We start from the raw sequence: 15679 nt of genomic DNA on the forward strand, positions 1-15679 counted from the left end.
AGCTCTCCCATTAATTATGCACCACTTTTCTCCTAACTTCAGTATGTCCCCATCCACTTGCCTATTTGCAGTTCCTCAAATAAATTATGCTTTTTTTTTTTCCTTGCCCCAGAGTTTTCACACATATAGTCCCTCTCCTGGATGGTTCCCCTCCTCACTTTTTGTCTGGGTTTAAATACCATCTCTTCAGGGAGGCCCTCATTTTATATCTCATTCTACTATCCTATACTTTTTCCTCATAGCGCTTAACCATAATTTATAATTATACCTACACAAATATATACATACAGTCTCTTTCCAGACTGTAATCAAAAGCCCTCTGTTTTATCCAACATCTAGAACAATGCCTGGCACAGTTGGCCCTAACACCTTTTTAAAAACATTTGAATAAATACATAAGTATTTTGTAAATCTGACTTATGTGAACAGGCAAGAAACAACAAGATTCCATAGGACTTTATCATTTTGTGCCAAGCCACTCTATCTCCCTTCTCCCTATTGCAGCTTAACACCCATTTAAATCCTGAGGAATCATTGTGGTATTCCTACAGATGCAAGAATCATTATTCAGTTGAATGACTCATCATGACTCCATCAGGATTCCAACTTCTACAAAATTTTCAGCTGCCAGCTATGTTTCCTATGGCAGCCTTAGATGTCCCTCCAGAGCACCCAGAATATTCTTTAAAATCACAGATAACTTGTTCAGATAAATTGTCATCATCATGATATTTTCAGTATTTTTAAACAGTAGGAGGCTACTATCATCATCCAGAAGCTCACACAAAAACGATGACCTCATTATTTTAGTCATGTGAGACTTGTTTAAAAAAATGTTTTTAACATTTACTTATTTATTTGAAAGACAGAGAGAGACCGAGTGTGAGCAAGGGAGGGGGAGAGAAAGAGGGAGACACAGAATCTGAAGCAGGCTCCAGGCTCTGAGCTGTCAGCACGGAGGCCAATGCGGGACCCGAACCCACAAACCGTAAGATCATGACCTGAGCTGAAGTCGGACGCTTAACCAGCTAAGCCACCCAGGCGTCCCTGTATCATACCACCTTTAAGCATGTCCTGCCTTGTAGTGTTACTGGCAGACTGAGGTTCTCCTTTTGGCTACAGCAGATTTTAAATGAAATAGATATGAGTAGGAAGGGAAAAAATAACGAAACTACCATTTATTGAGCACATATGTGCCAAATATTGTCCAAATATATATATTCTCATTCAGTCCTCACAACAACCCTGTGAGGTAGGTATTATCCCCATTTACACGTGAGGAATCAGTGTTCTGGCAATGTAGATTATCTCTTGAATTTTTCTGTTGACATTAATTTCCATTTATTTACTTTCATGCTCCCTATTATAGAGATTTGGGCAGCTATCTACTAGAAAATCCTATTTTTACCCAATAAATATTAATTTAATGAAGTTTCACAGTACATCAGTGAATGATTGAAAAGCAGAAACTACCATCCTTCTGTCTCAGATGACATAGTTTTCTAACCCTTTTAAAGACCTTCTGGACTACTAAGCATTCACATTTCCTACTTTTTAAGTACATAGTACAGGTGACCCTTGAACAACACAGGGATTAAGTGCGCCGACACCTGCACAGTCAAAAATCTGTATATAACTTTGGACTCCAAAACTTAACTACAGTTGACCAGAAGCCTTACCAAAAACATAAACGGTCAATCAACACATATTTCGTATGTTCTATGTATTATATACTGTAATCTTACAATAAATAAACTAGAAAAAAGAAAATGTTAAAATCATAAGGAAGAGAAAATACATTTACAGTATTGCACTGCATTTATCAAGAAAAAAAATCCATGTGTAAGGGAACCCACACATTTCAAACCTATATTGTTCAAAGGTCAACTGTATATTCATTGTCAGCCTAATGGACTCTCTAGGCTCAGTTTCCCTAGTCTTATGGGGACCAGGAAGCTAGTCTGATGAACAATAGATGTTGAATGTTCTTAATCATGAAAGGACCCCTCCAGCTTCTAGTTAAAAGTATTTCCAGCAGAGTTCACTTGTCTCATAAGTAGATAAAAGGAGACCATCTTTCTCCTATCTGTACCCAAAGGGAAGCTCAGAAGTTTTCCTTCCTGGTCCTCCTCCAGTCCCGCAAGGATGGACCAGGATTGAAGAACTTTATCTCCTTCCTCCACCACCTCTTTGAAGGATGACCTTGGTCCACATCTATACTCCTTTTAATTCTCTTTCTCATCAACTTCTTTGTCAGCTTTCTATTCCCTCAGCTGACTGCAACTTCTCTGGGCCCTGTAATAAGTTAGGTAAAGGTATGCTTCAAGAGGAAACCAGCCTATGGTGGGAGGGCCAGCTTATGAGTGCAATGCCAGACAAACACTGGAGATTTCCAAGCCCTTCTTTGCAACGCTACTATCCACCACAGTCTACCCTGGATCTTCAGGACTGAGACAGCAGAGATGAAACTGTACTCCTCAGTCTCCATGGTAGACGGTGTGGAGAGCCTCATCTCGCATCACTTCAGGTATCCAGGGAAATGTGTAGGGGAAGGTCCTATTTCTCCCTTTATGCCCCGCTAGAAAGCCGTTTTCTGTCCTTGGAGGAGTTCTTTCCAATAGGATGTGATCACCCGTCAATGTTTTGTGCCCGAGGATCTTCAAAGGATGCTGTAGCTGTAGGAGAGGCTCTCCAGGCTGATACCTGCGACAGCTGCATACAGCTCAGGCACCACCAGCTCGGGCACTTGCAACACAGCCTTGTCATTGGCAGATCGAGCGGCAGTTTCGAGGCGTGAGTGTAGCTCTTTGAGTGAAGGGCGGCTCTCCTCACTCCAGCGCCAGCAAGACTTCATAAGATTGTACCTGAAAGGGGAGCAAGAGAAACCGACTTCCTTGACAAGGCAAATATTTGAGGAACACATCTCTTCCAGTAAAACTTAACAACAACCACCACCCCGCGATTCTTTAATCTACTTCTCATTGTCCTCTCATATTCTTCCCAGGGAATAATATTCCTTTCTTTTCCTAATACTAAATCTTTTAACATCATCTTCTCATCAGGGCCCTTTTTATAATAGGAATGACTGGGGGCATCTGGGGGGCTCAGTCGGTTAAGCGTCTGACTCTTGGGTTTCCGCTCAGGTCATGATCTTGCGGTTCGTGGGTTGGAGCCCTGCATCAGGCTCCACGCTGACCATGCGGAGCCTGCTTGGGATTCTCTCTCTTTCTCCCTCTCTCTCTGCCCCTCCCCTGCTTGCTCTCTCAAAATAAATAAGTAAACTCCAAAAAAAAAAAAAAAATTATAGTAGGAATGACTGAGGATTTCTCAAACTGGAATCGGTATGACAAAGCAGTTGTTTTCATTCTATTACCAAAAACTCTCACAAGTTAAGTGTTTCTCATCTTTAGATGTTACTGACTTGTAGCATGACAGGCCATGGCTATAGGGTGTCTCCCAGTAAAAGCTACACTAAGCCAGGAAAATAAGAAATAGAAGAAGAAGAATACAATAAGAAGAATAATATGATTCATATTATTTTGAGTAATCTAGCTAATTAGATATTTCCTTTCATTAACCCAGGCCATTTCCCTCTTTTATTATTTAGCTTCTCCAGGAAATTGCCTTAATCTAGATAAAAGTACTTACCACCTTAAGCTGTCTTCTCTTCAGCCCAGTTTACAAAGAATGAATAATGTCTGTTATCAGACACTTTTTTCATGTCTCATCCCTCTCAAGAACCTACAGTGGCTCCCATGTAAAGCTGACATCCTCCCTGCTAGCTTCTCTGCCTCAGAGACCTTGCCTAACTGAACCCTCTCCTCCAGCTAAGTCAGTGTCTTGCAATGCCTTAGATGTGGTTTTTAACACCCAACTCTGTCTTTGCTGGTGCTATGCCCAATTCCTTGAATACCCTCTATGGTCATCATTTCCTGCAGGTTTGTTTTAGGTCTCAATTCTTCTGTTCAACCTTCCCTTAAAAACCTCAGCCCACGCTGCGTCTCCCACACTCCTCACTGTTGTACAGTGTAAAAGATGCCAATTTAATAACACTGATAACATTTAGCAAGAACTTACTTATTTTATAAGGCATGGTAGTGGAACTTAACATGCATTGTTTTATTTTAGCCTCACAATAACATTGAGGTAGGATTATCATTATACGTATTTCAAGAAAAGTCAACAATGTTCAGTAAAGTAGCAGGACTAGGAGTGAACATGTGTCTTTTTGACTCTATGACCTGAGTCTGAACTTTTCATCATTCTTTTATATGGCCTCCCATTTTATGTTGATTTTCATATTGCTTTTAGATATCTCCTCATCCCAATACTAAATTCTTGAAGATCAGATACTTTATTGGTTCAGTGTCTCCCCCCGCCAATATAAAGGACAGCTTTTTACACATTAAAAAAGTCAACAAGAAAGTTTTCAACAATCATTCCAGTGTATCCAAGCAGTATTATTATACTATATATATATATGCATGTGTGTGAGTGTGTATGTGTGTGTGTGTGTATACATATATATATATATAGTTATGATATTTAACACTTATAATCTGCTTGATACAGTCACTGTTCATTGATGTGAAACTCAGGTGATGGAAATTTACCCTTTCAACGCTGAAAAATTTATAAATACCAATAATTTTATAAGAAATGTATATTAATATATTCTCCCCTGACTTCTTATAAATATTTTAACCTTTCCTTATATTCTTTAACAAGCCCTTTTTGTACTTCATTGGTTTTGAAACTCTGTGTGTAATTTTTAATTTTTCCATTTTCTGCCTCTGCATTGGCTCGCCAGCTGTCCCTTTCTGCTGACGTTATTGGCTATTCCTCCCATCTTTCTAATTTCTTCCTACCCTCCTTCTTCTGGTTGACTTCTAATTTGATCAGAATTGGAAAAAAATAGATAGTCCATAGTTTTTAAAAGTTAAATGCTAATGAGAGCCAGTGAGTAACTAGGGGAATGGATTTTATGGCAGCCATATTAGAGCTGAGGCTGGCAGTCTCTGACTGATACTGACATTTAGACAGACAAAACACTACTATATTTGCGTTGGATTTGGTCCCCTCCTTACCTATTTTAGAAGGTTCTGAAAGAGCTAAACTTTATCTACTTAGAACCCTCATATAGTTCTCAGTAGTTGCTTCAACATTGTGTGTGTGTGTACACAGATATACACACACATATACACATATGTAAATATATATGACATATGAGCAGATGTATTTTACCGCATAGGTATGTCTAAGGCTGTATATTAGCACATAAAGGACAGATAGGGATCATCTGAGCCACTTTAGAAGGGCAAGATCGATGGGGATCAAAAAGGCATTGTAATGAGAGGAGAGTAGGTCCTAAAAGCCACTTACATGGTATGCGTGCAACTACTTGGTTTCTTCATAATTTTCCTTCTTTGGAGATGCTGCAGGATGCTGGTTGGAGGAACTTCAGGATATGGCGGTGCCCCTGTTGGCATGGAAAAAAAGGAGAGCAGCAAGGGAACCTTAGGTCCTCTAGAATACCAACTATAACATGACTCTTCATGCACCGGGGCTAATTGCCTGCAAAAGGTGGAGCCAAGGGGAAAATACCAGAGACAATATAAGTGTTCCCTGGTGATCAAGTAAGGACACAGCTTAGAGAGTCTGGGGGGTAGAAAAGGTGTTTGGGAGGAAAAAACCTGAAAATTTAGGATAACGTTGAGTCTTTACAAAAGTAACAAAGCAAAGTGAGAAATGAGACGTGCCCTCTACTCCCCAAGCACGGGAAAATACTGCATTTTCTCAATCAAATGGATTAATACATCTCAGGACAATACATTTATGTTTATACAAAATCACCCTTGGGGGGCGCCAGGGTGGCGCAGTCGGTTAAGCGTCCGACTTCAGCCAGGTCACGATCTCACGGTCCGTGAGTTCGAGCCCCGCGTTGGGCTCTGGGCTGATGGCTCGGAGCCTGGAGCCTGTTTCCGATTCTGTGTCTCCCTCTCTCTCTGCCCCTCCCCCGTTCATGCTCTGTCTCTCTCTGTCCCAAAAATAAAAATAAAAACGTTGAAAAAAAATTAAAAAAAAAAAATCACCCTTGGAATTATTCTTTGGACTTTAAAATATGCTTTGGAATTGGTAAAGTGTTAAGGAAAAGAAAGCAAAAAAAAAAAAAAAAAAAAAAGCTAAAAGGATGAGGGGGATTTCATGTCAGCCCAGTTAAAACCTGAGATTGTAGGGAAACCTCTCCTCATAGAATATGTCACCCCCCACTCAAATAAACATACTTGGATATTTGCATCCAGGTACATACTACTTTAGGGACCCTCCTTACCTAGAGTCACCATCTCATAAAGCAGGATCCCAAAGGACCAGCTGTGAAAGAAACAAAGCCATTTACTTAGTTTCTATTTCTGCCTTTCCTAAAGAGAGCTCATTTCAACTCTCAGAGGTCTTCAAATAAGAACCCTATAAAGAAGACAATGAAGGGGAAATTAAGGGTGTCTGATAACATAAGCAACGTAATTAGAAAGCACTGCTGCTCAATCCCGAAGACAATGAAGGGGAAATTAAGGGTGTCTGATAACATAAGCAACGTAATTAGAAAGCACTGCTGCTCAATCCCCTTCAAGTCTAATCTCTTTGTGGACTGGCTTTATGTCTCCTTTCTTCTACATTTCACATTAATGGATGTTTATTATTATTTGCTACACTGTGTGTATATTTATGGAAACACACAAACACATCTACGCAAACAAAAAGAAATGACACTGTGCATCCTTTTCATCCTTTCCATTTCTTCCTGCTGAAATTCTAACCTTTATTCTTAGCACAAATCCCAGTGAGGCTTTAATCATTTATCTACTATTTCCTCAATAGCTCTAACTGCCCAAACCTAGGAAACACATTAACAGAGCAAGCGTTACACATAATGGGAATAGATATTTGCCAGAGCAATATGATTTGAGAGATGTATATTTCACTATTCTATAACATCATCATTAAACAAGCAATATTTCCCAGTTAAACTTATTACTCCCAGACCCCTACTGAAAAGCAGATGTGAGTGAAACAGCAGTGGAAGTCTTTTGATTGACTCACCATATTAACTGATGTTCTAAATTTTTTCTGCTGCTCACAACATTCAGGCTAGTAAGATATTCTATATTACCTCTCTGTGCTTCTCCAAGCTGCTGAATTATCTGGTTACCAAAAACCAATCATGATTCTTTACAATACTGTTTACGCCATCATATGTATCAATGTAATTATGTAATGAATTAAATATCAATGCAAAAAAAAATGCATTAGCTCCTGAAAACTAGGTTGGATGCTTTGAAAGTATTCTATAAAAATAAGCTGCTAAAAAGAAAGTGTTGTCCAATTGTGTGGGAGAGCCAACAGTAGAAAATTGGAAAAAATAATAATCAATGTCTGCAGTCAAATTGCTTCACAATTTTTTTCAAATTTCTCACTCAGAATCATCGCACGCAAAAACTCAAAAATAATGTATTATGAATGCTTTTACACAAGAAATACAATGTATAACTTCATTTAGGAGGTCCATCCTCATAGAAAAAGCCTTGGCCCTCCCCTAAAAGACCAATCAATACATACATATTTATATGTTTTAAGCCAAAATAAATTATTTGAAGTATGTATATTTCTTTTTATTTTAATAATTACTAGTTTAACAGCTTTTGATTAAGTGGACCTACCTCCTTCAGATAAAGGGGACTCTACTAGATTAAATCCTTGGATATTGGTATGAATAATCTTTTCATTTTTCTTTTCTCTTTCCTAATTATGGCTGCTAATCTAATACAGGAGTCATACTTAAAAAGACACTAAAAAGGACTGTAGCCAAATGCCCAATATGAGCTCTGTCACAAAACACACATTTCCCCTTGAGAGTCTGTCTGACTTCTAAATAGAGATTTCACATGTAGACATAACTGACAATAGACACAGTCATGGTCAGGGACTGGAGGACACCTAGGTCAAGAAGGGAAGAAGTCTGGGACACCTGGGTGGCTCTGACTTGATTTCAGCTCCGGTCATGATCTCACGGTTAGAGAGATCAAGCCCTGCATCAGGCTCTGCACTGACAGCAGGGAGCCCGCTTGGGATTCTCTCTCCCTCTCTCTCTGCCCCTCACCCCATCACGCTCAATCTCTCTCTCTCTCTCTATCTCCCCAAAATAAATAAAGAAAAAAGAAGGGAAGAAGTCCAAAGGGCAGGAACAAACCGTACACATCTCCTCTGATGCCAGCTGGTCTCAGCAGAAGCCGTTCTGGGGCGAGCCACTTGAGAGGTATGGGGTAAGTAGCTGGGATGGCCCCTCGGGCATGGACTTCATAAGCCAGGCCCAATCCACAGAGCTTAGCAGTAAGATCACATTGGATCAGGATATTCCTGGCTGCCACATCCCCATGGAACAGATGCTTATCCTGGAGAAATTCCTGTCAGCATAAGATAAAGATGGATCAGCTGTCTGAGGTCATGGCTCGAGTCACAGACAAGGAGAAACAGTCCTAGGAATCCTCAAAAAGACAAGGACATTTTCAACTCTGAACAAGCCTCATTGATAACGACATATCACTTCCAAGGCACTCTAATGAATCGCACATTTTTGCACTGTGTTTAGGATTACCAAACTGAACAAATAATCCGGATAGCTTTAATAAGGTTTGGAAAGTATGATCACCCGCTCTGAGTCAAGCTCTGACTCCTGCCTGATTTTACATTCCTCTCAGATAGGACCCAGCTAGCTATCAGAAAAGGAAGCCGGTTTCAAGTTTCTAGCAGCAATCACCCAAACAAGGTAATATATACACAGTGAAATTGAGTGCCATACTAATGAATTTACACAGAGCTTTATATCATCTCATTTTGTCCCTAAAATAACTAAGGTGAGTTAGGGAAATATCTTTGCGATAAATCTAAATGATTACGTAAAGCCACACCGTTTTGAGTGGTAGTAACCAGAACGAGGTATTCTAATTCATAGGAAGTACCACAAATTCTACTAATAATTCTCAAGCCAGGCTGCAGATAAGAATTAATTGCCTGAGAGCTTTTGAAAAACACACACTTTCCACACCAGCTGTACTTAACCAAAATCTAGGAAGAGGAACCTGGTAATCTTTATTTTTATGAAGTGTCACAATGATTCTAGCACAGCCAACAAAGCATTTAAAAACCATTGCATCTGGATGATGCTGATTTGCTGCAATCCTTTCCCCCCAACATCAGGCTATTCAAGGGATAAGAAGCTGAAAGTCTATACATGACCAAAGAGCTAGAGATTGAGGTCCATGACTGCTAAACAAGAATGACATTTAAAAAAAAAAAAAAAAAAAAGAGGGTAAGATGGTCATTTCCAGTCCTTGATGATGAAGGAACCAGTGACTGGCAGTTTTCTGTCCCCGTGAGGCAAAGTTTTAGAGCAAAGAAATTATTAAAGAATTAAAGAATGTCGTGACTTTGTGGTTGTTAAAATTAAGAAAAAAGATAGTATGATATTGCCTTGTAACTGGTAATCTTGAACCTGGTAACCTGGTCAACGCATCCCCGTGGGGCACCACCACAGTTGTGGCTCAGAATACAAGGTAGGCTGTATTCTGACACCCAGACTTTATCAAGGGGACATACCAATTAGGCCTTCCAAACACTGTAGACAATATTCATTTATACATATATACTACTGCTCTTTCGCACCTCACTCCTTCTTTTCTAAGCTTTCCCAGATTCCATTTATATCCCTGGTACATTTCACATCTCGAGGGGGCAAGATATACCAAACACTTAAACAAGTAGCCTCACAGATGCTGATTTTATATACCAAATGCTAATGTTAAACGCTATTATCTAAATAACTTCATAGAAATTGTCATCTAAATTTCCTGGTTAATCCTGACAAAGGTACATTTTTTTTTCTCTTAAATCTTGCTTTCTCTTACCTCTTTATCTAAGTTGGTTTAAAACGAAGGAATGATCTCACTGTTGTCCCTTCTGATATCTTCTCTCCCACTATTCCTTGTTCTTTTTGAAGTTTATATATTTCCTCTCACATTTGGTATCAAAACAAGTCTCCAACCAAACGTGTCCTGAACTAGTCTTTCTTGTTTTTCAGGTACAAAATTGTACACTTCCTTGTGGCTCTGCAGCCTTTCACCCATTTGGTTTCTCTTCCTGTGTCTCCTCCCAACTTGCTCATTATTTGCCATTTTATATCTCTTCATGTTAGTATATATGAGAAAGTAAGAATATAAAGCATCTAACTCTTGGCCCTGAGTTTTGACCTTTAAGATTGAGAAACCCTTGTAATGTCTATTTTATTTTTGAGACACAGAGACAGAGCATGAGCGGGGGAGGGGCAGAGAGAGACACACACACACACAGAATCCCAAACCATCTCCAGGCTCGGAGCTGTCAGCACAGAACCCGATGCGGGGCTCAGACCCACCAACCGCGAGAGCACGACCTGAGCCAAAGTAGGACGTTCAACCAACTGAGCTACCCAGGTGCCCCAAGACTGAGAAACCTTTTAAAACCTGTCCTGTTCCTTCTACAAACCCTAAGTTGACTACTTTCTTCCCAGAATTACCATCTTGTAGTATATTATCTAAATAATTTCATAAAGAAAGAAGTGAAAACAATTTATCAGTGCTTAGGTTTCTGCCCCCTAACTTCCATTTGATTTTCTCTATAATGTATACCCCATTTGGAAATATAAATATTAGAAATATGATTTCAAACACCAGGCTAACAAGAAACATCCATACTATCTGTGGTCATTTTGCCCAGCCTTACCAAAGCCTGGAGGACCTGCCTTCCGATGTGATATACTTGTTTTTCTGTGAGATCATAGAGAAGGCCATCCATGGTCATCACATCCTAAAGAGACAAAGATAAAAGCATTATATCAGAATGACATGAACAGATTTGAAAAAAAAAAAAAGAGAGAGAGAGAGAGACACAGAGATATTCTCTTTTTTTAAGTTTTAATTTAAAGTCTAGTTGGTTAACATATAGGGCAATATTGGTTTCAGGTACAGAATTCAGTGATTCATCATCCACATATTACATCAGTGCTCATCACAAGTGCCCTCCTTAATACCCATCACCCATCAAGCCCATCGTCCCCCCCCCCCGCACCGCCCCACCACAGCAACCCTCAGTTTGTTCTCTATAGTTAAGAAGCTTTTATGATTTGCTTCCCTCTCTTTTTTCCCCCTTCCCCTATGTTCATCTGTTTTGTTTCTTAAATTCCACATATGAGTGAAATCATATGGTATTTGTCTTTCTCCAACTGACTTATTTCACTTAGCATAATATGCTCAAGCTCCATCCACATCATTGCAAATGGCAAGATTTCATTCCTTTTGATGGCTGAGTAATATTTCTTTGTACACACCACACCTTCTTTATCCATTCACCAGTCAATGGACATTTGGGCTCTCTCCATAGTTTGGCTATTGTTGATAGTGCTACTCTAAACATTGGGGTGCATATGCCCCTTTGAATCAGTATTTTTGTATCCTTTGGGTAAATACCTAGTAGTGCAATGGCTGGATTGTAGGGTAGTTCTATTTTTAACTTTTTGAGGAACCTCCACACTGTTTTCCAGAGTGGCTGCATCAGTTTGCATTCCCACCAACAGTGTAAGAGAGTTCCCCTTTCTCCACATCCTTGCCAACATCTGTTGTTTCCTGTGTTGTTAATTTTAGTCATTCTGACAGGCATGAGGTGGTATCTCATGGGCTTCTTTTATTTGTATTTTCCTGTTGATGAGTGGTGTTGAGCATCTTTTCATGTGTCTGTTAGCCATTAGTATGTCTTTGGAAAAATGTCTGTGTCTTCCGCCCATTTCTTACTGGATTATTTATTTTCGGGGTGTTGAATTTAATAAGCAGAGTTCTTAAATGCAAGTATCAAGGCAAAAGAAAAGATACAAAAACATAGGGACTAAGATTCAAGGAGAGGCTAATATCAGAGATTCTCAGATATGCAGAGAAGTACAATGATTTACTGGCCTGGAAAAACAATACAGAATGTAGATGAATCACAGAATGAAAGAAGAATAGAATAGCAGGTAAGAAAGACAAATATATATAAGACTATCCCCTGGATAAAGCAACAATTTTCCTGGGATAGTGTGTGTGTGTGTGTGTGTGTGTGTGTGTGTGTCAGAGAGAGTGATAATTAAGCACATTAATCCAACACATCATCATTGAACGCCTAATATGTGCCATGTTCCATCTTAGGACCTCAGAACACAAGAGGGAGCAAAATAAACGTATCTGCTGCCTTCCGGATCTTACAATGTGACAAACACGTGTGAATCATAATCAAATAATCATGCATAAATATATGCACCATGAAAGTCATGGAAAATAGCACATGATGGCGACAAGAAAAGATCTGAAGGATGAGTGGACAATGACTATGCAAAAAAGAGAAGGGAGAAGTTTGGTGTAATGAGGAAAGCATGTTCCAATGGTCTAAAATAGAGAAGCATAATTGTTTTGAAAATAGAAGCTAGTGAGGTTAGAGCAGAGAACAAGTTACAGATGGATAACCTCTTAAAAAGATTTAAACGCCTAAAGACTTGCACATCATCCTGTTTGTACCTCGTTTGGATGAAAACAGGGTCCCTTTATCATACACAATTAGTAGTAAAATAATCAGTCTATTGAGGAGGCTTGATTAATATTGAACTTGTCCATTGGTAAGTGAGGAACTAACTAGGAAAATGCAGCACTTCAGAAAGACGAATATATAGAGAAGTAGGAAAATTGTAAGGAAAAGAACTTGCATTTTAGTCTGGAAATTTCTGAACACTTAAATTTTTTTTAATAAGAATTTAAAGTACAAAAACTTTCAAGCTGATTTCGCCTCATCCACCCTGGCACACTAGAGCAATGTTACGGAATAGAAGACACACTTAAGACTAACAGCAACAAAATTACAAGCAGTACTAACAAGAGTTTTTACATGCATAATTTCTGTTAATTTTCATAATAATTTATTTTTATCCCCATTTTACAGATTCAGAAAATTCAGGCTCAGAGAGGTGGCCTGCCCAAAGTCACACAGCTAGTACGATGCAAAGCGTAGAGTTCATATTCTAATCTGCACTGCCCAATCTGGTAGCCATTAGCCACATGTGGCTATTTAAAAGTTTATTATTTAAAATTAAATAAAATTAGCAATTCAGTTTCTCAGTCACATCAGCCACATTGCAAGTGCTCCATAGCCGCATGTGATTAATGGCTACCATTTTGGACAGAGCAGATATAGAACATTTCTATCATCATAAAAAGTTCTATTGGATGGTGATACTCAGTCATTCTGTTATGTTACTATAATGTCTCTCTGCTTCATCATTTGCCAGGCTAATTGACATGTGAACAGCTAATCAGCCAGGTCAAGCCTTTCCTTCCTAACACCTCTACGCTACCGCTTACCCGCCGGCAGGTCCAGAGAAAGCTGAGCAGGTCTCCTTGGGCCACATCCTCCAACACCATATAGAGTGGCAGCCCTTCTGTGCAGCAGCCTTCCAGCTGTACCAGGTTCTTGTGCTTCCCCAAGTACTGATAGAATTGGATTCGCCCTAAGAAATCCTGCACCTCATAGAGCCCAACTGGTTCTGTGGAGGACAGGAGAGCGATGGGAAGTGAGTAATCAGAACATTACCAATAAAATGGGAGGTATGAGGGAGGAAGCAACCTCAGATGGCAAAGCTCCAAAGGAGAGTAAGTATAGACAAAAAGTAAATAGAAAGGGAACTAATTAGAAGATAATCCTCAATGTCACTGCTTTTTTGTCAAAGCTAACATAGAATCATAGGTTTTAGAACTGGATAGGCTTTCATTTGCCTAAATAGACAAGTGTTCACATTCAAATATGATCACTGCCTAGGCCTTTTGATTAGTATTCTTGCTTATCCTATCCTTGTTCTGTTGTATCTAGCCCCTATTACTGGCCCATATGAAAGAAAAAAAAAGGGGAAAGAGGGAGGGAGGAAGAAAAGAAGGAAGGAAGGAAGGAAGGAAGGAAGGAAGGAAGGGAGGGAGGAGGAAGGAAAGGAGGGAGGGAGGAAGAAGGAAGGGAAGAAGACAGTATTAGGGAAAGTGATAGTGCAGAAAAAGAAGGAACAACTTCAAAATCCTCATGCAAGTAATATCCATATGAAAAACTGACTTCTAGCAGCCTCAATAAGCAAGCTTGAGCTAGGGAAGGTCCCTAAAGAAAACATTTCGGCCTCAAGTTTTCACTTCCTCTTCCCTTCTTATCCTGCACACAATGGTGATCCCAGCTATCTGTTGATTAGTCTTCATGTCGGCAAGCTTGTCAGCATTCACTGTTGAGGGCTCGCAGTGGAAACGTGAAAAAGGGGAAAGGAAGTCAAACACTTCTCCTTTTACCTTTCAAAGCCTTGATGACAACACTCTTTGGCTTAGCAGGGTCCCCAGTGTACATCTTGGTTCGATAGATGGCTCCATAACTACCACTGTGGATCTGCTCCAGAGAATCACAGAATTGCTCCCGGGGCACTTGCAGCTTAGCCAGAGCATGAGTCATGGTTTGTAGGAGGCTTTCCACCGATGTCTCTTTAAGTGGCACAAACACGCTTCCTCCATGACCTGCTGCCTCCAAGCTTAAGCCCCTAGATGGAGGCACAGGGGCAATGCCTAGAACGAAAAGATGATACCAACCACCAGTTCCCTACCCCAGGGACTCCAGGAGGACAGAACCTGGAACAAACTGGCAAGGAAGTCCCTTTGGCAATTTTCTCTCTGCCCAATGTGAGGATAACTTCTGAGTCTTCTCTGTGAACCAGCATCAATACCAACCTTTCTAGAATATTTATAATAACCCCATTACTTCTGAGACAACTCAAGATGGATCTCTGGAAAGTGGCAATGACATTTCCTTTCTGTCTCTCTTGGGATTATAGTTCAGTATAAGTATAGCATGGAGACAATTAAGGAAGTTCCTGAATAGGTACTCTACCTCCAGGTACTTAAAGGTAGTGGTAGCTACCAGTAGGGGCTATTGATTAAGTTGATCAAATGGCTTTTAAAGGTGGAGAGGACGGTATGGATAACTCCTCAACTCCAAGCCATGGTTATTCTTCCTCCCTTAAGATGTTCCCAAAGTTAAGTATTGCATATTTCCTATAGCCTCAGTCAAAAAAAAATCTTCTGGTATTTTCCCCTTTTCTTAGTCAACTTTTCTCCATTGGAAACGAGAAATTCATTCTTCTCATTAAATCTCCAATCATTCATTCCATCTATTCGACAAATATCACATGTTGTGTGCCAGGCATTGTTCTAGATGTTGCGAATAGGCAAAGTCCAGATTCTTATGATTACCCTCTAATGGTAGGAGAAAGGAAGCAGATAATAACAAACCAGGTGATGAGTGTTATGAAGGAAAATAGCAAAGTCAGAAACACCAATGATGCTATTTTACATTTGAAGGTCAGGAAAGGGATTTCTGATAAGATGACATTTGAGAAACGCCTGGAAGCAACTAAAGAGCAAACCATACTTGTATTGGGAAGGATATTCTAGACAGAGGGAACAGTAAGAGCAAAGGCATCAGGAAAGAAGCATGCCTAATATATTTAAGGAAGAGAAATGAAGTTAGTACAGCTGGAACCATATGGGAT

At 39.7% G+C, this 15679-nt stretch overlaps 1 protein-coding gene across 2 annotated transcripts in view; it reads right to left on the reverse strand.

Moving 5' to 3' along the window:
• Positions 1-856: 856 nt before the first annotated feature.
• STYK1 (serine/threonine/tyrosine kinase 1) overlaps positions 857-15679 on the reverse strand; it is a 45807-nt gene continuing 30984 nt past the window's right edge. For both annotated transcript variants that reach the window (XM_060658376.3, XM_060658375.3), the window contains exons 4-10: positions 14430-14696; positions 13470-13651; positions 10813-10896; positions 8251-8459; positions 6332-6372; positions 5383-5479; positions 857-2864 (exon numbers count right to left, since the gene is read on the reverse strand). In XM_060658376.3, the coding sequence (XP_060514359.1) occupies positions 2660-2864; positions 5383-5479; positions 6332-6372; positions 8251-8459; positions 10813-10896; positions 13470-13651; positions 14430-14696 (1085 nt within the window). In that variant the 3' untranslated portion in view covers positions 857-2659. The remainder of the gene's footprint in view (positions 2865-5382; positions 5480-6331; positions 6373-8250; positions 8460-10812; positions 10897-13469; positions 13652-14429; positions 14697-15679) is intronic.

The sequence above is a fragment of the Panthera onca genome, chromosome B4, assembly GCF_046562875.1.
Source record: "Panthera onca isolate mPanOnc1 chromosome B4, mPanOnc1 haplotype 2, whole genome shotgun sequence".
NCBI lineage: Eukaryota > Metazoa > Chordata > Mammalia > Carnivora > Felidae > Panthera > Panthera onca.